Here is a 16,624-nt window from a genome sequence, read left to right on the forward strand (position 1 = left end):
TGAAAGCGGCTGGTTGGGGGCTTGGAGATATCAGGGTGTTGTGGAGTGTGGCAGATGACAGTCCTCTGTCCTTCACGCGCCCTCCGCGCTGTCACACTCGACCTTCTGGTGAAAGGGACTCTGCAGGCACAGGCAGCCGGGAGTGTGTCAGGAGCACACTGACGCCTTCACTTTGCTTGTTAAAATATCGGTACATCGTCTATGACATAGGATACAAGGAGATGGTTGCTAATGACAACACATACTCTTCAGCTCAGAAACCAAGCATTCACTGCGTTTCTAGCACTTTTCCTGGCTTTTGCTTCTGGAGCCCAGAGTTTATGGGCCTACTGTTCTTATTATGAATTTTTTTGTATATGCATGCAATGCATGTAAATGTCAGGTGGTTCATAGAAAATACAGTCATTTCATCCTAATCCCATCAAATTTGAGGATACTTCAAAGCTGAAAAATAAAGGCTGGATTTTAAAAAGTAAAAGAAAACAGAAAGGTTTAAAAAAAAATCAACCTGGGTGCTGGTGGCTCATGCCTGTAATCCCAGTTACTCAGGAGGCTGTCTGGGGATTATAACTCAAAGCCAGTTTGGGGGGGGGTGGAGATGGGGGGAGTCTATAAGACTCTTATTTCCAATTAATCAAGAAAAATCCAGAAGTGAAGGTGTGGCTCAAGTGGCAAAGCACCAGCCTTGAGTGAACAAGCCAAGGGACAGCACCCAGGCCCTGATGCAAGTGTCTCCCTCAGACTCCTTCCTCGAGAATTGCTGACTTACTCAAACCAAATTCTAACCTGTCAAGGTGCCCTGGTAACATCTTACGCCAGCCTAGCTCCCATCCCATGGCTTTTCCATAGGCTCCACTTTTATTAAGGTGAAAGTGAAAAAAGACAAGCACAGTTTCATCATCCACCTGAGGGACCCGAAGGAAATCGTGAGAAAGCAAGAGGACGAGAGGGACAACGCTTCCGAAGACGACTATGAAGACGAGGAGGAAGCAAAAGATAAGGAAACAAGTAAGTGGCTACAACGTGGATCCGTTACTTAAATGTCACAAAACTTCCTCGTGATGCGGTGTGACCGCCAAGCAGCACACCTTGCCTTGAGAACAATTTTAGGTCCACAGCAAAACTGACAGAAGTTGGAGACATTTCTACACACACCTGGCCCCCTGCATGCAAATAGCCTCTCTCTGACTGCCTCTGTTGCCCTCCATCTCTCTCTCCCTCCCCGCTCTTTCTCCCTACCCCCCTATTACCCGTTTTAGCAGGATCTAGAATTATCTAGTGCTCTGGAGCCACATTTAGAAACCAAGGACCACCTAAGAGAGAGTGCCAGTATTCCTCAATATGTCCATTGACGAAACAGAAAATCAACCATCAACAAATGAAAGGAACACTTGATTTCTTCTCACTCATTTCCTTTTTTTTTTTTTTTTAGTTGGTTGTGAGGCCTGAACTCAGGGCCTGGGTGCCGTCCCTCAGCTCTTTAGCTCAAGGCCAGCGCTCTACCACTTGAGCCACTGCACCACTTCTGGCTTTTTCTGCTTATATGGTGCTGAGTACTTGAACCCAGGGCCTCATGTATGCAAGGCAAACACTCTACCACTGAGCCACCTTCCCAGCCCCCTCTGGCTCATTTCTTCTCACACTTACCCCTATTGATGACAGTGGGTTGTCTCCCACGACCCTTGTTTCCTTAGGTTTCACATGTGGTGTTTGTCATAGGTCCCATGTAGCAAAGTGGCACAACCTACTCTCACTATATTATACAGAGATTGGCGTCTCCATCCTCAACCAACTCCTGGCAACCACTGGGCAGTTGGCTGTGTCCACAGTTTGGACTTTTCCAGAATGTCATATTGTGTGGATCACACAGGGGGTAACCTTTTCATTGGGGTTCTTTCCCTTAACTATATGTGTGGAGAATTCCACTCTGTCCACCCATGACTCTATGGTTTCCTGAGTAATATTTCACTGTCTGGACATACCACAGTTTATCCATTCACCTACTGAAGAACATTTTTGGTTGTTTTCAAGTTCTGATAATTGTGAACAAAGATTCTGCACACAGCTTTGTGAACATGAGATTTTAGTTCATTTGGGTAAATATGAAGGGACATGGTCGCTTGGTCGGGTGAGAGTGAGTCCACTAAACTGTTTTCCAAAATGGCTCCCCCTCAACCTTCCCCACAGCTCTGCCCACAGCAAGCACCAAGCGTTCCTGTTGCTCCACATCAGCACTGTCAATGATTTTGATTTTCTCCATTCTGGTAGGTGTACCCTAATTGTAATTTGCATATCTCTGATGATGTGATGTCCAGCGCCATTTGCTGTATGTGTGTCTTCTTCAGTGGTGCTGTCTGCAGAGCTGTTTGGCTTATCTCTTACCAGGCTTATTCATTCTCCTTTTTGTGGAGCTTTCGGGGTTCTTTTTTTTTTTTTAAGTTTTTTATTGTGAAAATACTGTACAGAGGAGGGGGTTACAGTTACATGAGCAAGGTAATGACTACATTTCTTATCAAGCATTGTTGCCTCCTCCTTTGTTTTTCCCCTACCATCCCTTTCAGAGTTCTTTGTGTGCTGTATATAATAGTCCTTTAGCAGATGCATGCTTTGCAATATGTTCTCCCAGTATGTACCAGTATGTTCCCACTCACAAATTATTATTTTTTATTCCACTGACCACTGGAATTACCCAGTTTAGAAGTTATCTCTACTTGGGTTCCAGTACAGAAAATCAACATTTTACCGTTTTCACTGCATGTTAACAGAGGAAATGAAAACAAAGCAACAAAAAAAAGAAAATTTACAAATCTTCTCATTTGTCTTAGACATGTATATTTCTAACAAATTTTGCTTTAAAAGGATGTTTGACTAGAAAAAAATTTTAAATGTTTTTAAGAATGTAAAGAATTTACAGTTGGCACTTGTATCTTATACCTGTAATCTCTGCTGCTCAGGAGGCTGAGATCTCAGGATTGCAGTTCAAAGCCAGCCCAAGCAAATAATAATAATAATGAAACTTGTATCCCCAATTTAGCAGCAAAAAGTCAGGATTAGAGCTGTGGATCAAATAATAGAGCACTAGCCTTAAGCAAAAATAGGACAGCGCCTAAGCCCTGAGTGTAAGCCCTAGGACTCTCTCTCTCTCTCTCTCTCTCTCTAACACACACACACACACACCACACACACACACACACACACACACACACACAGAGTAAGGAATTAAATATTTAACAGTATGGCTTAAAATGTGGGGAAATGGAGATTTGGTCTGAAGCTCTTGGGAATAGTCTAGCAGAGCAATAATCTGCACTGAGGGCCAGGGCATTCTTCTTTCTGTCATTCCTTATGGCAAGAGCCTCTGGCTCCCAGCCCTGAGTACACAGCAGGAACTGAACCCATCACTTCTCAGCTAATTGTGGTAGAATAACTAAGACCTCCATCCCCATCTGTGCTGCCCTCTGAGTTATGCTTCCATGTCCTTTGAAGCAAAAGAAATATCCTTGATCTGATTTTGTCTTTTAGAAGACTCGGACACAAAGAACATCATTGTCAGCAAGTTTGGATCCTTTTCCGCCGTGTTAGAAAATGGAATCTGCCTTTCAATAAGCTACTATGGGCCAGGTGGAACGGCACCAGGTAAAATAAACACAACAGAAGGAACAACTGGCCAGGCAATGGTGCCCACACCTCTAATCCTAGCCACTCAGTGGCCTGAGATCTGAGGATCGTGGTTCAAAGACAGGCCAGGCAGACAAATCTGAGAGACCCTAATGGTCCAATTAACCTGCAATATGCTGGAAGCAGAGGTATGGCTCAAGTTCTAGAGCACCAGACATAAGCAAAAAAGCCAAGGGAGAGAGTGAGACAGCCCTCAGTTCAAGCCACAGTACCAGCACAAAACTAATAAATTATTAATAATAATAAACATCTGTACTCCCATGGCCAGAGATCCTTGCCCGTCTTCAGTCAACATGCTCCTGATTTCATCCCTTTTTCAGTATTTTTTCTGCAAAGCTGAAATGAAAGGGGGGTTTTGTGTGTGTGTGTTACATATGCATGTATACATGTATGTACATATACAACATTTCATACAGAGTAAAATGATTGGCTCATAAATATTTGACCTCTTGCTCAATCTTTTATACCTGTATCATCCTATATGTTTACACACACATATAAATATTCCAATCATTGTTAATTGGCCTGCAAAAATATTCCTGTCAGTTGGTTCCAAGAACACATGGTTTGCCACAGAACCCTCTTGGTTTTGTTCAGAATCATATTTCTAGGCATCCTGTAACTATAAAGCTGCTCTCTGTGAGTCAGAATGTTCATCTTATAGGAGCCACCCGCTGGACAAATTCAAAGATTTCCCCATAAACAGATTCTCCAACTGGAAGCCACGCCCTTTCCAAACACAAAATAGTAGTCATTATACCAGGAGCCAATTAGGAAACCTGCAGCTTCCCATGCCATTTAAATAGAATTAATCGCGCTGGTGGCTCACACCTGTAATCCTAGCTACTCAGGAGGCTGAGATCTGAGGATCGCGGTTCAAAGCCAGCCCGGGCAGGAGACACCGTGAGACTCCTATCTCCAATAAACCACCAGAAAACCAGAAGTGGCGCTGTAGCTCAAGTGGTAGAGCGCTTGCCTTGAGCTGAAGAGCTGAGGGACAGTGCCCAGGCCCAGAGTTCAAGCCCCATGACCGACAAAAATAAATAAATAAATAAATAGAATTAATCACAACATAATGTTGAATATAATACAAAATTCTATATAACCTTAAAATTTTGTGTTAATTATCTGCTCTACTATTTAGTTTTCTGCAGAGACAATATTTGTATGAATCATTCCTGTCTTGTTTCTTACCTTAGTAGAGTTTGAAATGTCTCTGGCACCACCGCCAAGAGTCAGAAATGTGGATCTGTGGCTCAAGTCTGTAATCCTGGCTACTTGGGAGGTGGAGATGGGAGGAATCATGGTTTGAGGCCAGCCAGGGGGAGAGAAGAGGTTCCAGGGATTATATCCTGACTTATTGTAGAGCATGAGGTAGCACCTGATATCCCAGCTCTACAGGAAGCACAGGGGCTAGGCACAGGGGCACACACCTACCACCCTCAACTACACAGGGATGTACAAGGAGGAGGAAGTCAGCCTAAGCTGGCCAGTGTAGAAAGTGAGGTCCTACCTTGAGAATAGCATGGCAAAAGGGACTGGAGGAATAGCTCAAGTAGTAGAATGCCTGCCTAGCAAATGTGAGCTCCTGAGTTCAACACCCAGTACCCCTCTCTCTATAGATAGATATGGAGGAGGAAGGAAGGAAGGAAGGAAAAAAGGAGGGAGGGAGGGAAGGAAGGAAGGAAGGAAGGAAGGAAGGAAGGAAGGGAGTTTGGATCTGAAACGGAGAAGCAAGTCCATGCCTTACGATATAAATTTTGGGTAGAAAAGCATAACAGGGGTCAGTGCGGGAGGATGAGGACAAACTGAGCAGTGAGGTAAGGAAACAATGGGGAGCAGGCTTCAAGAGGAGGAGGGTTCTCTCCCGAGCTCCCCACCTGAGTTCTCTTCTCATCTGCTCTCCTGTTACAATTCTAGCAATCCTCTAAAGCCCAGAAGAGAAGAGATAAAACATAAGACAACTGTTTTTTTTTTTTTTCAGTTCAGCCAGAAATGACCATATTTTTGGGCTTCGTGGTATCCTTTATTATATTTCTACTTCACCTATCTTACATTCTGCTACTTGGGCACGGATCTGAGACCCCATAAGACTTTAACCCTCTTTTCATATTTCCATGCTTTTCACATCGGTAGTGGCAAGGCTGCTGCTCTGTCACTGAGGGCTTGACTCGCCAAATCAGGCCTACCAAAGGATTACCACTCTCTCATTCCTACCGAAGGATTACCACTCTCTCATTTTCTGTCTTTAGTCATGATTTTCAGATAAACTATATCACACCTGAAATACAGCCAAGTGATAAACATGTTGAGCAAGGGGAAAACTGTTACCCAGAGAGAGAGAGAGAGAGAGACAGAGACAGAGAGAGAGAGAGAGATGGGGGGGTAGGGAGAGAGGGAGGTTGTGTATTTACTAAGAGTGCTGAGTACAGCTGTCTGACTTTCTGTACTTTCTCTTTGGCTGCCACAGAGGAGAAAGACCCCGCCCTGGAGCCGATGTTGAATATTCCTTCGGCCCACACCCCAACAGTGGTGCCCGTGGTGGTGACCGCGCCACCAAACAAAGCCAAAGCCAAAGCCAAAGGCAAAGAGAAACCCAAAGAGCCTAGCAAAGAGGAAGAGCACCCCAAAGAAGAAGAGAAAAAGGTCGCAACCCTTGCCACTCTGCCCTGCTTCAGTGTCACATGCATCAAATCCATGCCCCGTCACGAGTGCCTGCATTTAGGAGCAGGTGCATTCTCATTCCTGTGACCGCAGCCTGGGACCAGGAGGACTGGCCACAGGGTGGAACCCCCTCTCTAGGAGACATGGCCACACACAAGCGGTTCCAGGTCATGCACTTGAAACCCAGAAGGACCAGTTTGCTCTTTTTCCCACTACGGTTCTTGGGTTTTCTTTGCTTTGAGCTGGTTAAATTCCTACTGCTCTAACATAAGTTCATTTAGCTTGTTTGGCAGACAAATGGGACAAGAACTCCAGTTGTTAGACTGGCACTTAATGACAGAGTGAGAACGCAGCCCGACTAAGTACTGGCAGCTGGCTGTTGGACACCACACACACACACACACATACACACACACACACACACACACACACACACACACACACACACTTTGATTTTGATCTTTTCCTAGTAGAACACTGACCAAAAGGGAGCTCTAAAAGTGGAATAACAAAGAATCTGCTGGTGAATGTTGACTCCTACTGAATGTGGGCTTTTGCTACTAAAAGTGTATTTTCAATTCCTTAGAAGAAAGAAAATACGTTTAAAAAAACAGTGCTCGAGAAGCTCCAATTTCAAAGTCTGTCCCTTTAACAGACAGAGGTGTAACTGTCACTCTGCTTCAGAGTGATATCTGGATAATTCCACTGAGCTCCAGTCAAATGCATGAGCACTGATGGAAAGATCACCGGTCATTCACCTAAATGTGATTGAGCCAAAGGCAAATCCAATGTCGCTCATCCCCAATTCTCTGTATTGACTGCAGTGAGGTGTGAGGGCGATTCCTGGCCTCAGGTTTGACCCGGGAAGCTTGAGTTTCAGTGTTTTTGTTCCTTCTACAGAACTTCATTAGCTTTAGCCTCTTTGTTGTGCTTCAGTTTTATTCTGAGTTCTTTTGTCCTTGTTTGGCTTGGGAGTTTTGTTTTGTTTAGTTTGAGGCAGGGTCTCACTAGGGCTGACCCCAAACCTGCTACGTCTCTCTCAGACACACAATCCTCATGTCTCAGCCTACCAAGAGCTGGAATTGCAGGTGTGTATCCCTACACCAGCCTTGCTTTTTATTTTTAGTTCATCTTCAGTAATTGTTCATATTTTTCCATTAGTGACTAAGAAAAGATGGAACAACCTAAATTATCCATCACAGATTAGTTAGGATAAACTCAAGAAAGACCCAGTTAGTGGGATCTGCAGGTATAATAAAAGGAATAAGTTCAAAGTATTGAAGTGGTTCTCCTTAGAAATGGTACCAAGTCACTGCTTTCCTCAGTACATGTGACAGAGCGAAGGATTCAGGCCTAACTGGCACAGAATTAATTGGAGTGGCCTCACACACACACGCCCGGTTCTCATGAATTGGAAGCAACCTTCTATTGTCTTTTTTTCCTCACATTGCTTTTAGTTGTTACAAAAGCAATGCATATGTATTATAAGAAAAAAAGGACAGATGTTATCAAAACACGATAAACTGTAAGAATTGCACACAGAAAAGGCTGTGGCGTGCTCGTACACCACGCTCTCTCTGCCGGTCACAATGCATTGGCCTTGCAACCACAAAGCACCTTAGACGGTGATTTACAAACAGTAGAAGTTTGTGGCTTAAGTGAAGCTTTGCTCCTGTTGAGGCCCTAAGCCCTCCCTCAGTTCCCTCCCAATTATTCCTATTGCTCCTAATCTCCTCATTGTCTAGATACCCCTCTGCAGGCAGCAGCAGAGGCCTGAGGTTGGGGGGAGGGGGCTGGGGACCTATGGCAGGTTCTACTCAGGTGTTCACAGGCTCCCTCCCCAGGGCCCTCCCCAGCCCTTGGCTGAGTTGCGTGCCTTGGAGCTCATTGAAAAAGCAGCATGCAATGACTCATCTGCAAAATTCCTTACAGGAAGAAGTAGAACCAGAACTTGTTATCCAAGAGACTCCGTATGTTCCCACCTTCCAAAACCTGAATGTGTCTTGCCCCAATGGGCTCCTGTTAACCTTCCTTGGGCAAGAGCTTACAGGTGAGTCCTAGCTGTGTTTAAGGGGCAAAAAAAAACCTGTATATAAAATAGATCACAAGCAGGCAGGGCAATGCATGTTTGTAAGTCTGGCACATGGGAGGCCTGGGGGCTGGAGGATCAAGAGTTAAGAGGCCAGCCTATGCTACATAGCAATAGCTCTATGGGGAACACAAAAACAAAAGCAGACCTCCGCTGAAAACTGTACATTTTCCCTAGCAGGTAAGCACATCTCTTGTTAACAATGAACTGTAGATTCGTTTCAAATAAGGAGCACAATGATAATGCGTGTTTTTCATGCACTCACTATGGCCAGATGCCGAATTCTTAACGTACATGGAAAAATACACTCGCTACTAATAACTGCATTTTCCAAGCTCAGGATACTGAAGAAGCAGGATCACTAAAGACCCCAGAGATTGGGTTAGGATGCTGTTCTTGGGCCAGGCGTGAGGAGCCAGGGGCTCTCACATCTCCTAGGTGGGCCTGTCTTCCTGCCTCTCAGAGGACCACAGCGGAATAACCATCTGGTTACTAAGGACAGAGGACAGTGAGCCACGATAGAATGAGGAACATTCATCTATTTTTTTTCCTTCCCTTTTTTTTTGTATTATCTTTAAGTGTTTTACAAAGGCATTTCAATTCAGCATGTCAATTTATGAGGACAATGCATCTTAATCGATGTCACCCCTCACTCAACCTCACCCATCCCGTCACAGTTCACTGATGTACATTAGATATCATGACCTATGCATCTGCCCTTTCTCTCTCTAGTTGGCCTGATGTACTCCCCTCACACCCCCTCCCCACCTCCCCTGACAAAATGTATTTCAGCTTCCAGGTATTCCTTTGGTTAAACCATTAGTTGCTCGAAGGAGTTACACCATTGGAATTCTCCTGTGCATGTACCATTTGTGTGTCTATGTATATGATCTCATATATGATTTCATCTGATATCTATATGGAAGCAGTAATGTACCCTTTGTCTCTCTGACCCTGATCCACTTCACTTAACATAATATTTCCAAGTTCATCCACTTCTCTGAAAATCACATAGTACATTCTTCCTGGTGGATTGAAAACCAGGCTTACCGGCCACGTGTCCGTGTGTCATTTTACGGGGTCTGTTCTGTTGCAGTGGTCTGCTGGTCCCATTGGCGCTAGAACATTCAGGTGGATAGATGAGGACAAATAGGCTTCCTTACTTAACAACACAGGGTTTCTTCACTGGGGCCTGGACTAGACTGTTGCTTACATGAAGACTTGCTCTTGCTATAGAAGTAGACAGCGTAATGAAGCCACTGGGACCGAACTTGAGTTCAAGCTGGCCCTGAGAAAAACGAAGTACATGACCCTTTTATTTCAATCGCTGGGACCATGTGTCCTCATCTGATCAAAATCAGTTAGATGTTAGCTGGGTACTGATGTCTCACATCTATCATCCTAGCTACTCAGGAGGCTGAGATCTGAGGATCACTGTGTAAGCCAGTCCCGGAAAGACAAGTCCATGAGATTCTTATCTCTACCCAGCAAAAAACCAGAGAGAGGTGTGGCTCAAACAGGCCTGACAGTGTCAGCTAATTTTCTAGTGTAACAGACTAGCTCTGTTTTGTGTTTAAGATCAAAATACCCCAGATGAGGAACGGACCTGGGCTATCACGGTTCGTCAGAGCTACCCCCAGAGGGCCCAGCACTATGAGTTCTACAAAACTGTGATGCCGCCCCCCGAGCTGGAGGCCTCCAGAGTTATCACCAGCCAAGGCACGGTTGTCAAGTACATGCTGGATGGGTCCACCCAGGTAAAACCATGCTTACACAGACTGCTCTTCCATGTGGAGATGGGCTGACAGGGAGAAAGCATAGCATAGCATAGTATAGCACAGTATAGCATAGAATAGAATAGCATAGAATAGCATAGCACAGCATAGTATAGCACAGCATAGAATAGAATAGAATAGCATAGTACAGCATAGAATAGCATAGCATAGCATAGAATAGTATAGCATAGTATAGAATAACATAGCATAGCATAAAATAGCATAGCATAGAATAGAATAGCATAGCATAGAACAGCATAGCACAGCATAGAATAGCACAGCATAGTATAGAATAGAATAGACTAAGGAGGCACGAGTCACTCAGCCTTGTATTCTTAGCTACTTAGGAGACTGAGACGTAAGGATTGAGGTTCAAAGCTAGCCACAGCAGGAAAACCCCTGAAACTCTTATCTCAACTAACCAGTAAAAAGCCAGAAGAGAAGGAGTAACATTGTCCAAAAAAAAGAAATGCACTCATTACCGAGTTAGGAAATGGCAACTCCTCTGTACAATACCTTAATGATAATACAATCATATATTTTTAAAAACAGAAGTGGAGCTGTGGCTCAAATGGTAGAGCATCAACTCTGAGGAACAAAAGCTAAGGGACAGCCCCCAGGTCCTGAGTTCAAGCCCTGGCCCCAGCATTAAAAGAAACAATTAGCTACAAAAGAATAGTTGAACCAGATAGACCTTAGCCTCCCCTCCTTCTGTTCCCTGGAGCGGTATACATAGAGCCAGATGGAGGCTTATGCAACGCCTAGAGCCTCTCTACCTAGGAGACAGAAGTTAAAAGAAATAAGCGATGAGGGCTGGGAAGGTGGCTCAGTGGTAGAGCGCTTGCCTTGCATGCCAGAGGCCCTGGGTTCGATTCCTCAGCACCACATAAGAAAAAGGCCAGAAGTGGCACTGTGGCTTAAATGGTAGAGCGCTAGCCTTGAGCTGAAGAGCTGAGGGACAGTGCCCAGGCCCAAAATTCAGGCCCCACAACCGGACCCAAGAAAAAAAAAAAAAAGAAAGAAGCAATGACCATTTTAAATGTAATCAGTCGAAAAACTGAAAGTTGTCCATATGATTTTCCAATCACCTGGAGTAAAGGTGATAAATGGAAAAATAAACCAATCTAACCACAGGTAGAACACAGAAACAAACAGGACAACAGGTAAATGGAAACTAGGAAGCCACTTGCCTACCCTTCGGTCGCAAGTAGTCTGGTGCTGCATCTTATTATTTTAACCCCCAAAGGTCAGCCACACAGGGCTGGTTAAGCAGCCTCTGCCTCACTTGTGTTCCCTTTAGATTCTCTTTGCAGACGGCGCTGTGAGCAACAGTCCAGATTCCGGTCCCGTGTGTGCCTCTCCCGAGACATCCACAAGCCCCCACAACGGAGATATGGTGGACACAGCTTCTCAGCAAAAATCAGAAACCGTCCCGTCGGAGATTGTCATCACAAAGAAGGGTGAGCAGCAAAGCCTCCCAGCTTGTTCCAGACAATACTTCTCCTTGCCCTGAATACATTCATGAGTGTCTATCGGAGCACGGATGGAGTTTCGTGCTCAACCCAGAACCACACCCTGTTTCATAAACAGCTTCCCTCCCGCTCCAGCAATAGATGATGAACATTAGCCGGGTGCTGGTGGCTCACGCCTGTCATCCTAGCCACTAAGGAGGCTGAGATCTGAGGATCACAGTTCAAAGCCAGCCTCGGGGGAAAAAAAGTTTTGGAGATTCTTTTCTCCAGTTAACCAGTAAAAATTGAGAAGTGAAGGCATGGTTCAAGGGGTAGAGCAGAAAAGGCCAACCCAGAGTGTGAGGCCCTGAATGGCCCTTCTGGTCTTGGTCTCAGATTTTGAGGAAGTAGATGAGCTTTCATGTAGCAACTTCCAAAGCAGAAAGGGGGTGAAGACAGGAGCTTGCTTCAGGAGTCTCTCTTCACCCAAGAAGGCTGTAGCTCCTACTTCACCCTCAGCCATTGTCTCTTAATTTATTTTTTTTTTTGTCAGTTGTGGGTCTTGAACTCTGGGCCTGGACACTGTCCCTCAGCTCTTCAGCTCAAGGCGAGTGCTTTACCACTTGAGCCACAGCGCCACTTCCATTTTTCTGGTGATTCATTGGAGATAAGAGTCTCACAGACTTCCCTGCTTTGGCTGGCCTTGAACCTAGATCCTCAGATCTCAACCTCTTGAGTCGCTGGGATGACAGCTGTGAGCCACTGGTGCCTGGCCTCCATCCTCTCCTTATTTCTTATTGACTAGACTCAGCTGGGCACCAAGGCTAGAAAAACAATTACCTGACATTTGAGGTCTTTTTGTTAGAAGGGGAGCCCTGTAGTAAGGATAAAGAGAGAGGATATAATGGAGTCAGTAACTGTCTCCGTAATCAAAATCCCAGCACTGCTTGTCCCAGTGGCCCTGGTTCATAGCACAGAGAATGCCTGTCTGCTCACCTAGGCCAGACTAGACCTTATCCACCCGGTCACATTCCATTTGACAAATAATTAATGCATCCATTTCTTTTGCATTTAGTTGATTACCTAGTGAGGTTAAGTATTTAAAGATGTTTATTGGATTTTCACTCATTTTGTAAATAAGAAAGACTTAATCAATTTCATTATGTTTCATACACCATCTATTTCATTACAATGTTTTCTTTGAAAAAATTGAATTATTTCAACTTCTTTCTACATTTCTCAATCTAAGAAGTGGTTTTAGTTTGTTGTCATAGTTGAGTTTTAGCTAACTACTTGAAAGTTGTTGAGACATAATTTATAGCCTCATCTCTAGTGAAGGTTGTTTTTTTTTAAAGAATTCTGTGATCGAAAATAGAATATTTACTATAGTTGGTACAGTGTTTTCATGATATTTATTAGATGAAACTTGTTAGTTGTGTTGTGCAGATCTAAACTCACATTCAGCAAACGTCTAGAAAGGGCAGGACAGTAAATATTTTAGTCTTTGTTGTCCATAAGGTCTTTGTCACAATTATACAAGTCTTCTCTTAGAGCACAAAAATAACCATAGACAAGTACACAATAAAGTGTGGCAGTAAGATTTGAGTTGCATATAATTTTCACGAGTCAATTTCTTTTCAGTTGTTTAGAAATATAAAAAAGGATTATGACATCACAGGCTGTATAAAACAGACAGAGGCTTTATTTACAACCTTTATTCCATATTTTTAAACCTTTTTTAATCTACTGTATCAGTTTACATGCTTAAATTGACTGGAAGGATGAAATTGTCTCATCAGTGCTGTGTTCCTTCTGATTTAATATTAAATATTAATTTTCTTCATTATGAAATTAATTTGTTTTCATAATAGTTGTCAGATTTACCTTCATATATTTTTAAGGATATAGTTTTAGATACTTACAACTTTAGAATTATCACATCTTTATGGTAAATAAATCTTTTCCATTATTTTACAATGGCTTTTTGGTTGTGATGGTGGTTGTGAGGCTTGAACTCAGGGCCTGGGGCACTGTCCCTGAGTTCTTTTGCTCAAGGCTAGTGCTTTACCACTTTGAGCCATAGCACCACTTCCGGTTTTTGAGTGGTTCATTGGAGTCACGAGGACTTTCTTGCCCAGGCTGGCTTTGAACCTCAATCCTCCTCAGATCTCAGCCTCCTGAGTAGCTAGGATTACAGGCATGAGCCACCGGCGCCCAGCTTATGCTGACTTTTGATTGTGGCTTTTTTTTCCTCCTGATGTTCCTTTTGCTTAATGTAACTCCAACTGTTCTACTGGAAAACTTTTCCTACACTTACTTTTCACGCTCGGTGGTTTACATTTAGATGAGTCTCTTTTCAAGAGTACATCGATGGATATTTCACGTCTTAAATCTGAATTTCTTGTTTTTCGGTACTTTAACCCATTAATTGCATAACTCATCGTTCCTGACATTTTCCTTGTAGTCCTCATCCTTGAGCGAAAATTTTACTAAGCGTAGAGTTCTAGATGAACAGTATTTTCTGGCTGTGCATTGACAATGACCTCCTCCCCCTTTCCCCAGCCTGAAGGACAGCATCATGGGGGAAGTGGGGGTGCGAGGTCAGTTACTGTAGAGCCCTCAGTTCACAAGCACCCAGGGACACTGCATGGACCATGACTTTCCAACTCTTTTGGCCTCCAATGTTGCTTATGAAACGCTGGCTCTCAATCTACTGGCCATGGCTTTAAAGATGTAATGGTCTGTGTTTTCCTTATCATTGCGTGGGCTTCTGTGGATGTGTCCAAGCAGGAATTCACTGGCCTGCTTGTTTACCTCAACTCCACTGCTGTCCGGTTTCCCTTCCCCAGGTCACAAAGGTCACAAAAGCCAGTCATCTGGCTCGCATAAGAATGAGCCCCACGAGCCGCCCACCATGGAGGCGCCTCAGGTGGCCACACCCATGGAGAGCCACCTGGGCATCTGGTACACAACCACACCCGATGGAAAGCGGATTGGCACCAAAGGGCTGGAAAGAATCCAAGACTTGGTCCCGTTCCTGTCCTTCCAGGCCACAGACCCCATCAATGAAACGGTACGGCAGATGGCTGCGTACTACAAAATTGCCTATGCCCTGAGAGTCTTTAAGACAGCATATAGGGGTGGGGAAGGTGCCTCAGTGATACAGTGCTTGCTTAGCACTCGTGCAGCCCTGGGTTTGAAAGCCAGAAGTGGTGCTGTGGCTCAAGTGATAGAATGCCAGCCTTGAACAAAAGATCAAGGACAGTGCCCAGGCCCTGAGTTCAAGCCCCAGGACTGGCAAAAACAAAAAAAAAGACAGCATATAGGAAAGTGTATAGAAAATAATTTTAAATAATTGTTTAATATCTGTATTTTGATCTGGCTGTGCACACACATACACAGACATTTACAAGTACAAACACTTCACAACACAATATGTTTGACTTAACCTGTAAGCTTTATTACATCCTTAATGAACAAAAATGTCCATTTTGCTCAGTGATTCCTATCACCAATAGGGAGGAACAAAGCAATCGATCTCTAAGAGCTTGAGAGTCAGCATAGCAATGGCAGAAATCCTGCTGTGTCCAGGCCGGCTGCCACACTTCCCCTCGGCCAGCTCAGCTTTCCATCTTCAGATAGGACATCCAAGCCAGGGAAGTTGAAAGGCTTGCCCAGGATTGCTCAGCCAATGGCAGTGTCAGAATGCAGGCTCCAGATGGCCTGGGGGGATCCCACACATCCCCTGCCAGGCAAGAGGCCAACATGGTCTTGTGGCCAAACTGGACAACGGGTAAATGGGTGGTTTTTTTCACAACCCAGACCTCAAGTCTTATGTGTAGAGGGAAACACTGCCCTGTGGAAAGCCCTCTGACACACCTCCCTTCATGCATACACTAGAGAGCCGAACCACTACCAGAAACAGGTGGGAACATGGATACCCGGGTATTCAAACTCAAGTCTGAAAGCTAACAGGCTGTCCCAGGCACTGCCCCTTGTCTTTCTACCAGACGGATCCAGCCGTTTGTGTTCTTCTCCAACCTTCTTTCCATCTGTCCATAATAACATTCTCCACCGGCACAGAAGGGATTATGGTTACACTTGACAGTGGAACTCACAGCCCAAGGCAGACCTGCACCCACGATAGCATGAACTAGTGGTCGGAAAGGATGCCACGGGGAAGGCCGTCCATTCTCTTCCCGAGGCAGCCCAGGCCTTGCGTGTGGCTTCCTGAACCCCAAGGTCCCAGCAGCATGCGTGGCAGCACAGAGGAGTGTACACGCATGTGTGGACCAGCATGGCAGAGGGCAGCTGCAGCCTCTCCAGTCTCCATACTGTTCAGCGGCCTGGAGGCCTAGCACCTGTGAGCCAACTCATAGCCCCACCATCCAGGGATGCCCTGCAGAGGATCTTAACTCTACCTGCCAAGGGTCTAGAAGCAGTTTTCCCCAATATTCGAGCCGATCCACCAGTCCCGATGGAACCAAATGTGTCCCGCCTCTTACCAAAGCAATTGTTCTAACTTCTCTAAGACTCAGCCTCCACTTCCTCATCTGTTAGATTTAATGGGGTACTTTCTGCCTCAATAATGTGGAAAGTGGTAGTTTGGATAGATAAGCTAAAAAACTTTCCCTTGTTTTGGTTTGTTGTCATCTGTATGCTTGTTGTGTCAGTACTGGGGTTTGAATCAGTGCCTGGGTGCTATTTCCTAGCTTTTTTTGCTCGAAGTTCCAATCAAAGCTGATGCTCTATCACTTGAGCCACAGACCCACTTCTAGTTTTTTGCTGGTTAAGAGTCTCCCAGACTTTCTTACCTGGGCTGGTTTTACACTGTGACCCTCAGATCTCAGCCTCCTGGGTAGCTAGGATTACAGGTGTGACCCTCAGATCTCAGCCTCCTGAGTAGCTAGAATTACGGGCAGGAGCACCCAGTGGATGTGGCCTCTGAACTCTTGGGGCTGAGTCAG

General features: G+C 44.8%; 1 protein-coding gene across 1 annotated transcript in view; it reads left to right on the forward strand.

Annotated features, from left to right (window-relative positions):
* Positions 1–16,624, forward strand: part of Spag17 (sperm associated antigen 17) — a 119,226-nt gene that overhangs the window by 79,674 nt on the left and 22,928 nt on the right. Inside the window, exons 24-30 of the mRNA XM_042692290.1 lie at positions 850–1,023; positions 3,526–3,636; positions 6,149–6,327; positions 8,275–8,392; positions 10,010–10,188; positions 11,507–11,666; positions 14,507–14,730. Coding sequence (XP_042548224.1) covers positions 850–1,023; positions 3,526–3,636; positions 6,149–6,327; positions 8,275–8,392; positions 10,010–10,188; positions 11,507–11,666; positions 14,507–14,730 — 1,145 coding nt within the window. The remainder of the gene's footprint in view (positions 1–849; positions 1,024–3,525; positions 3,637–6,148; positions 6,328–8,274; positions 8,393–10,009; positions 10,189–11,506; positions 11,667–14,506; positions 14,731–16,624) is intronic.

Source organism: Dipodomys spectabilis, unplaced genomic scaffold, assembly GCF_019054845.1.
Source record: "Dipodomys spectabilis isolate Male_0828 unplaced genomic scaffold, ASM1905484v1 ptg000148l, whole genome shotgun sequence".
NCBI classification, from domain to species: domain Eukaryota; kingdom Metazoa; phylum Chordata; class Mammalia; order Rodentia; family Heteromyidae; genus Dipodomys; species Dipodomys spectabilis.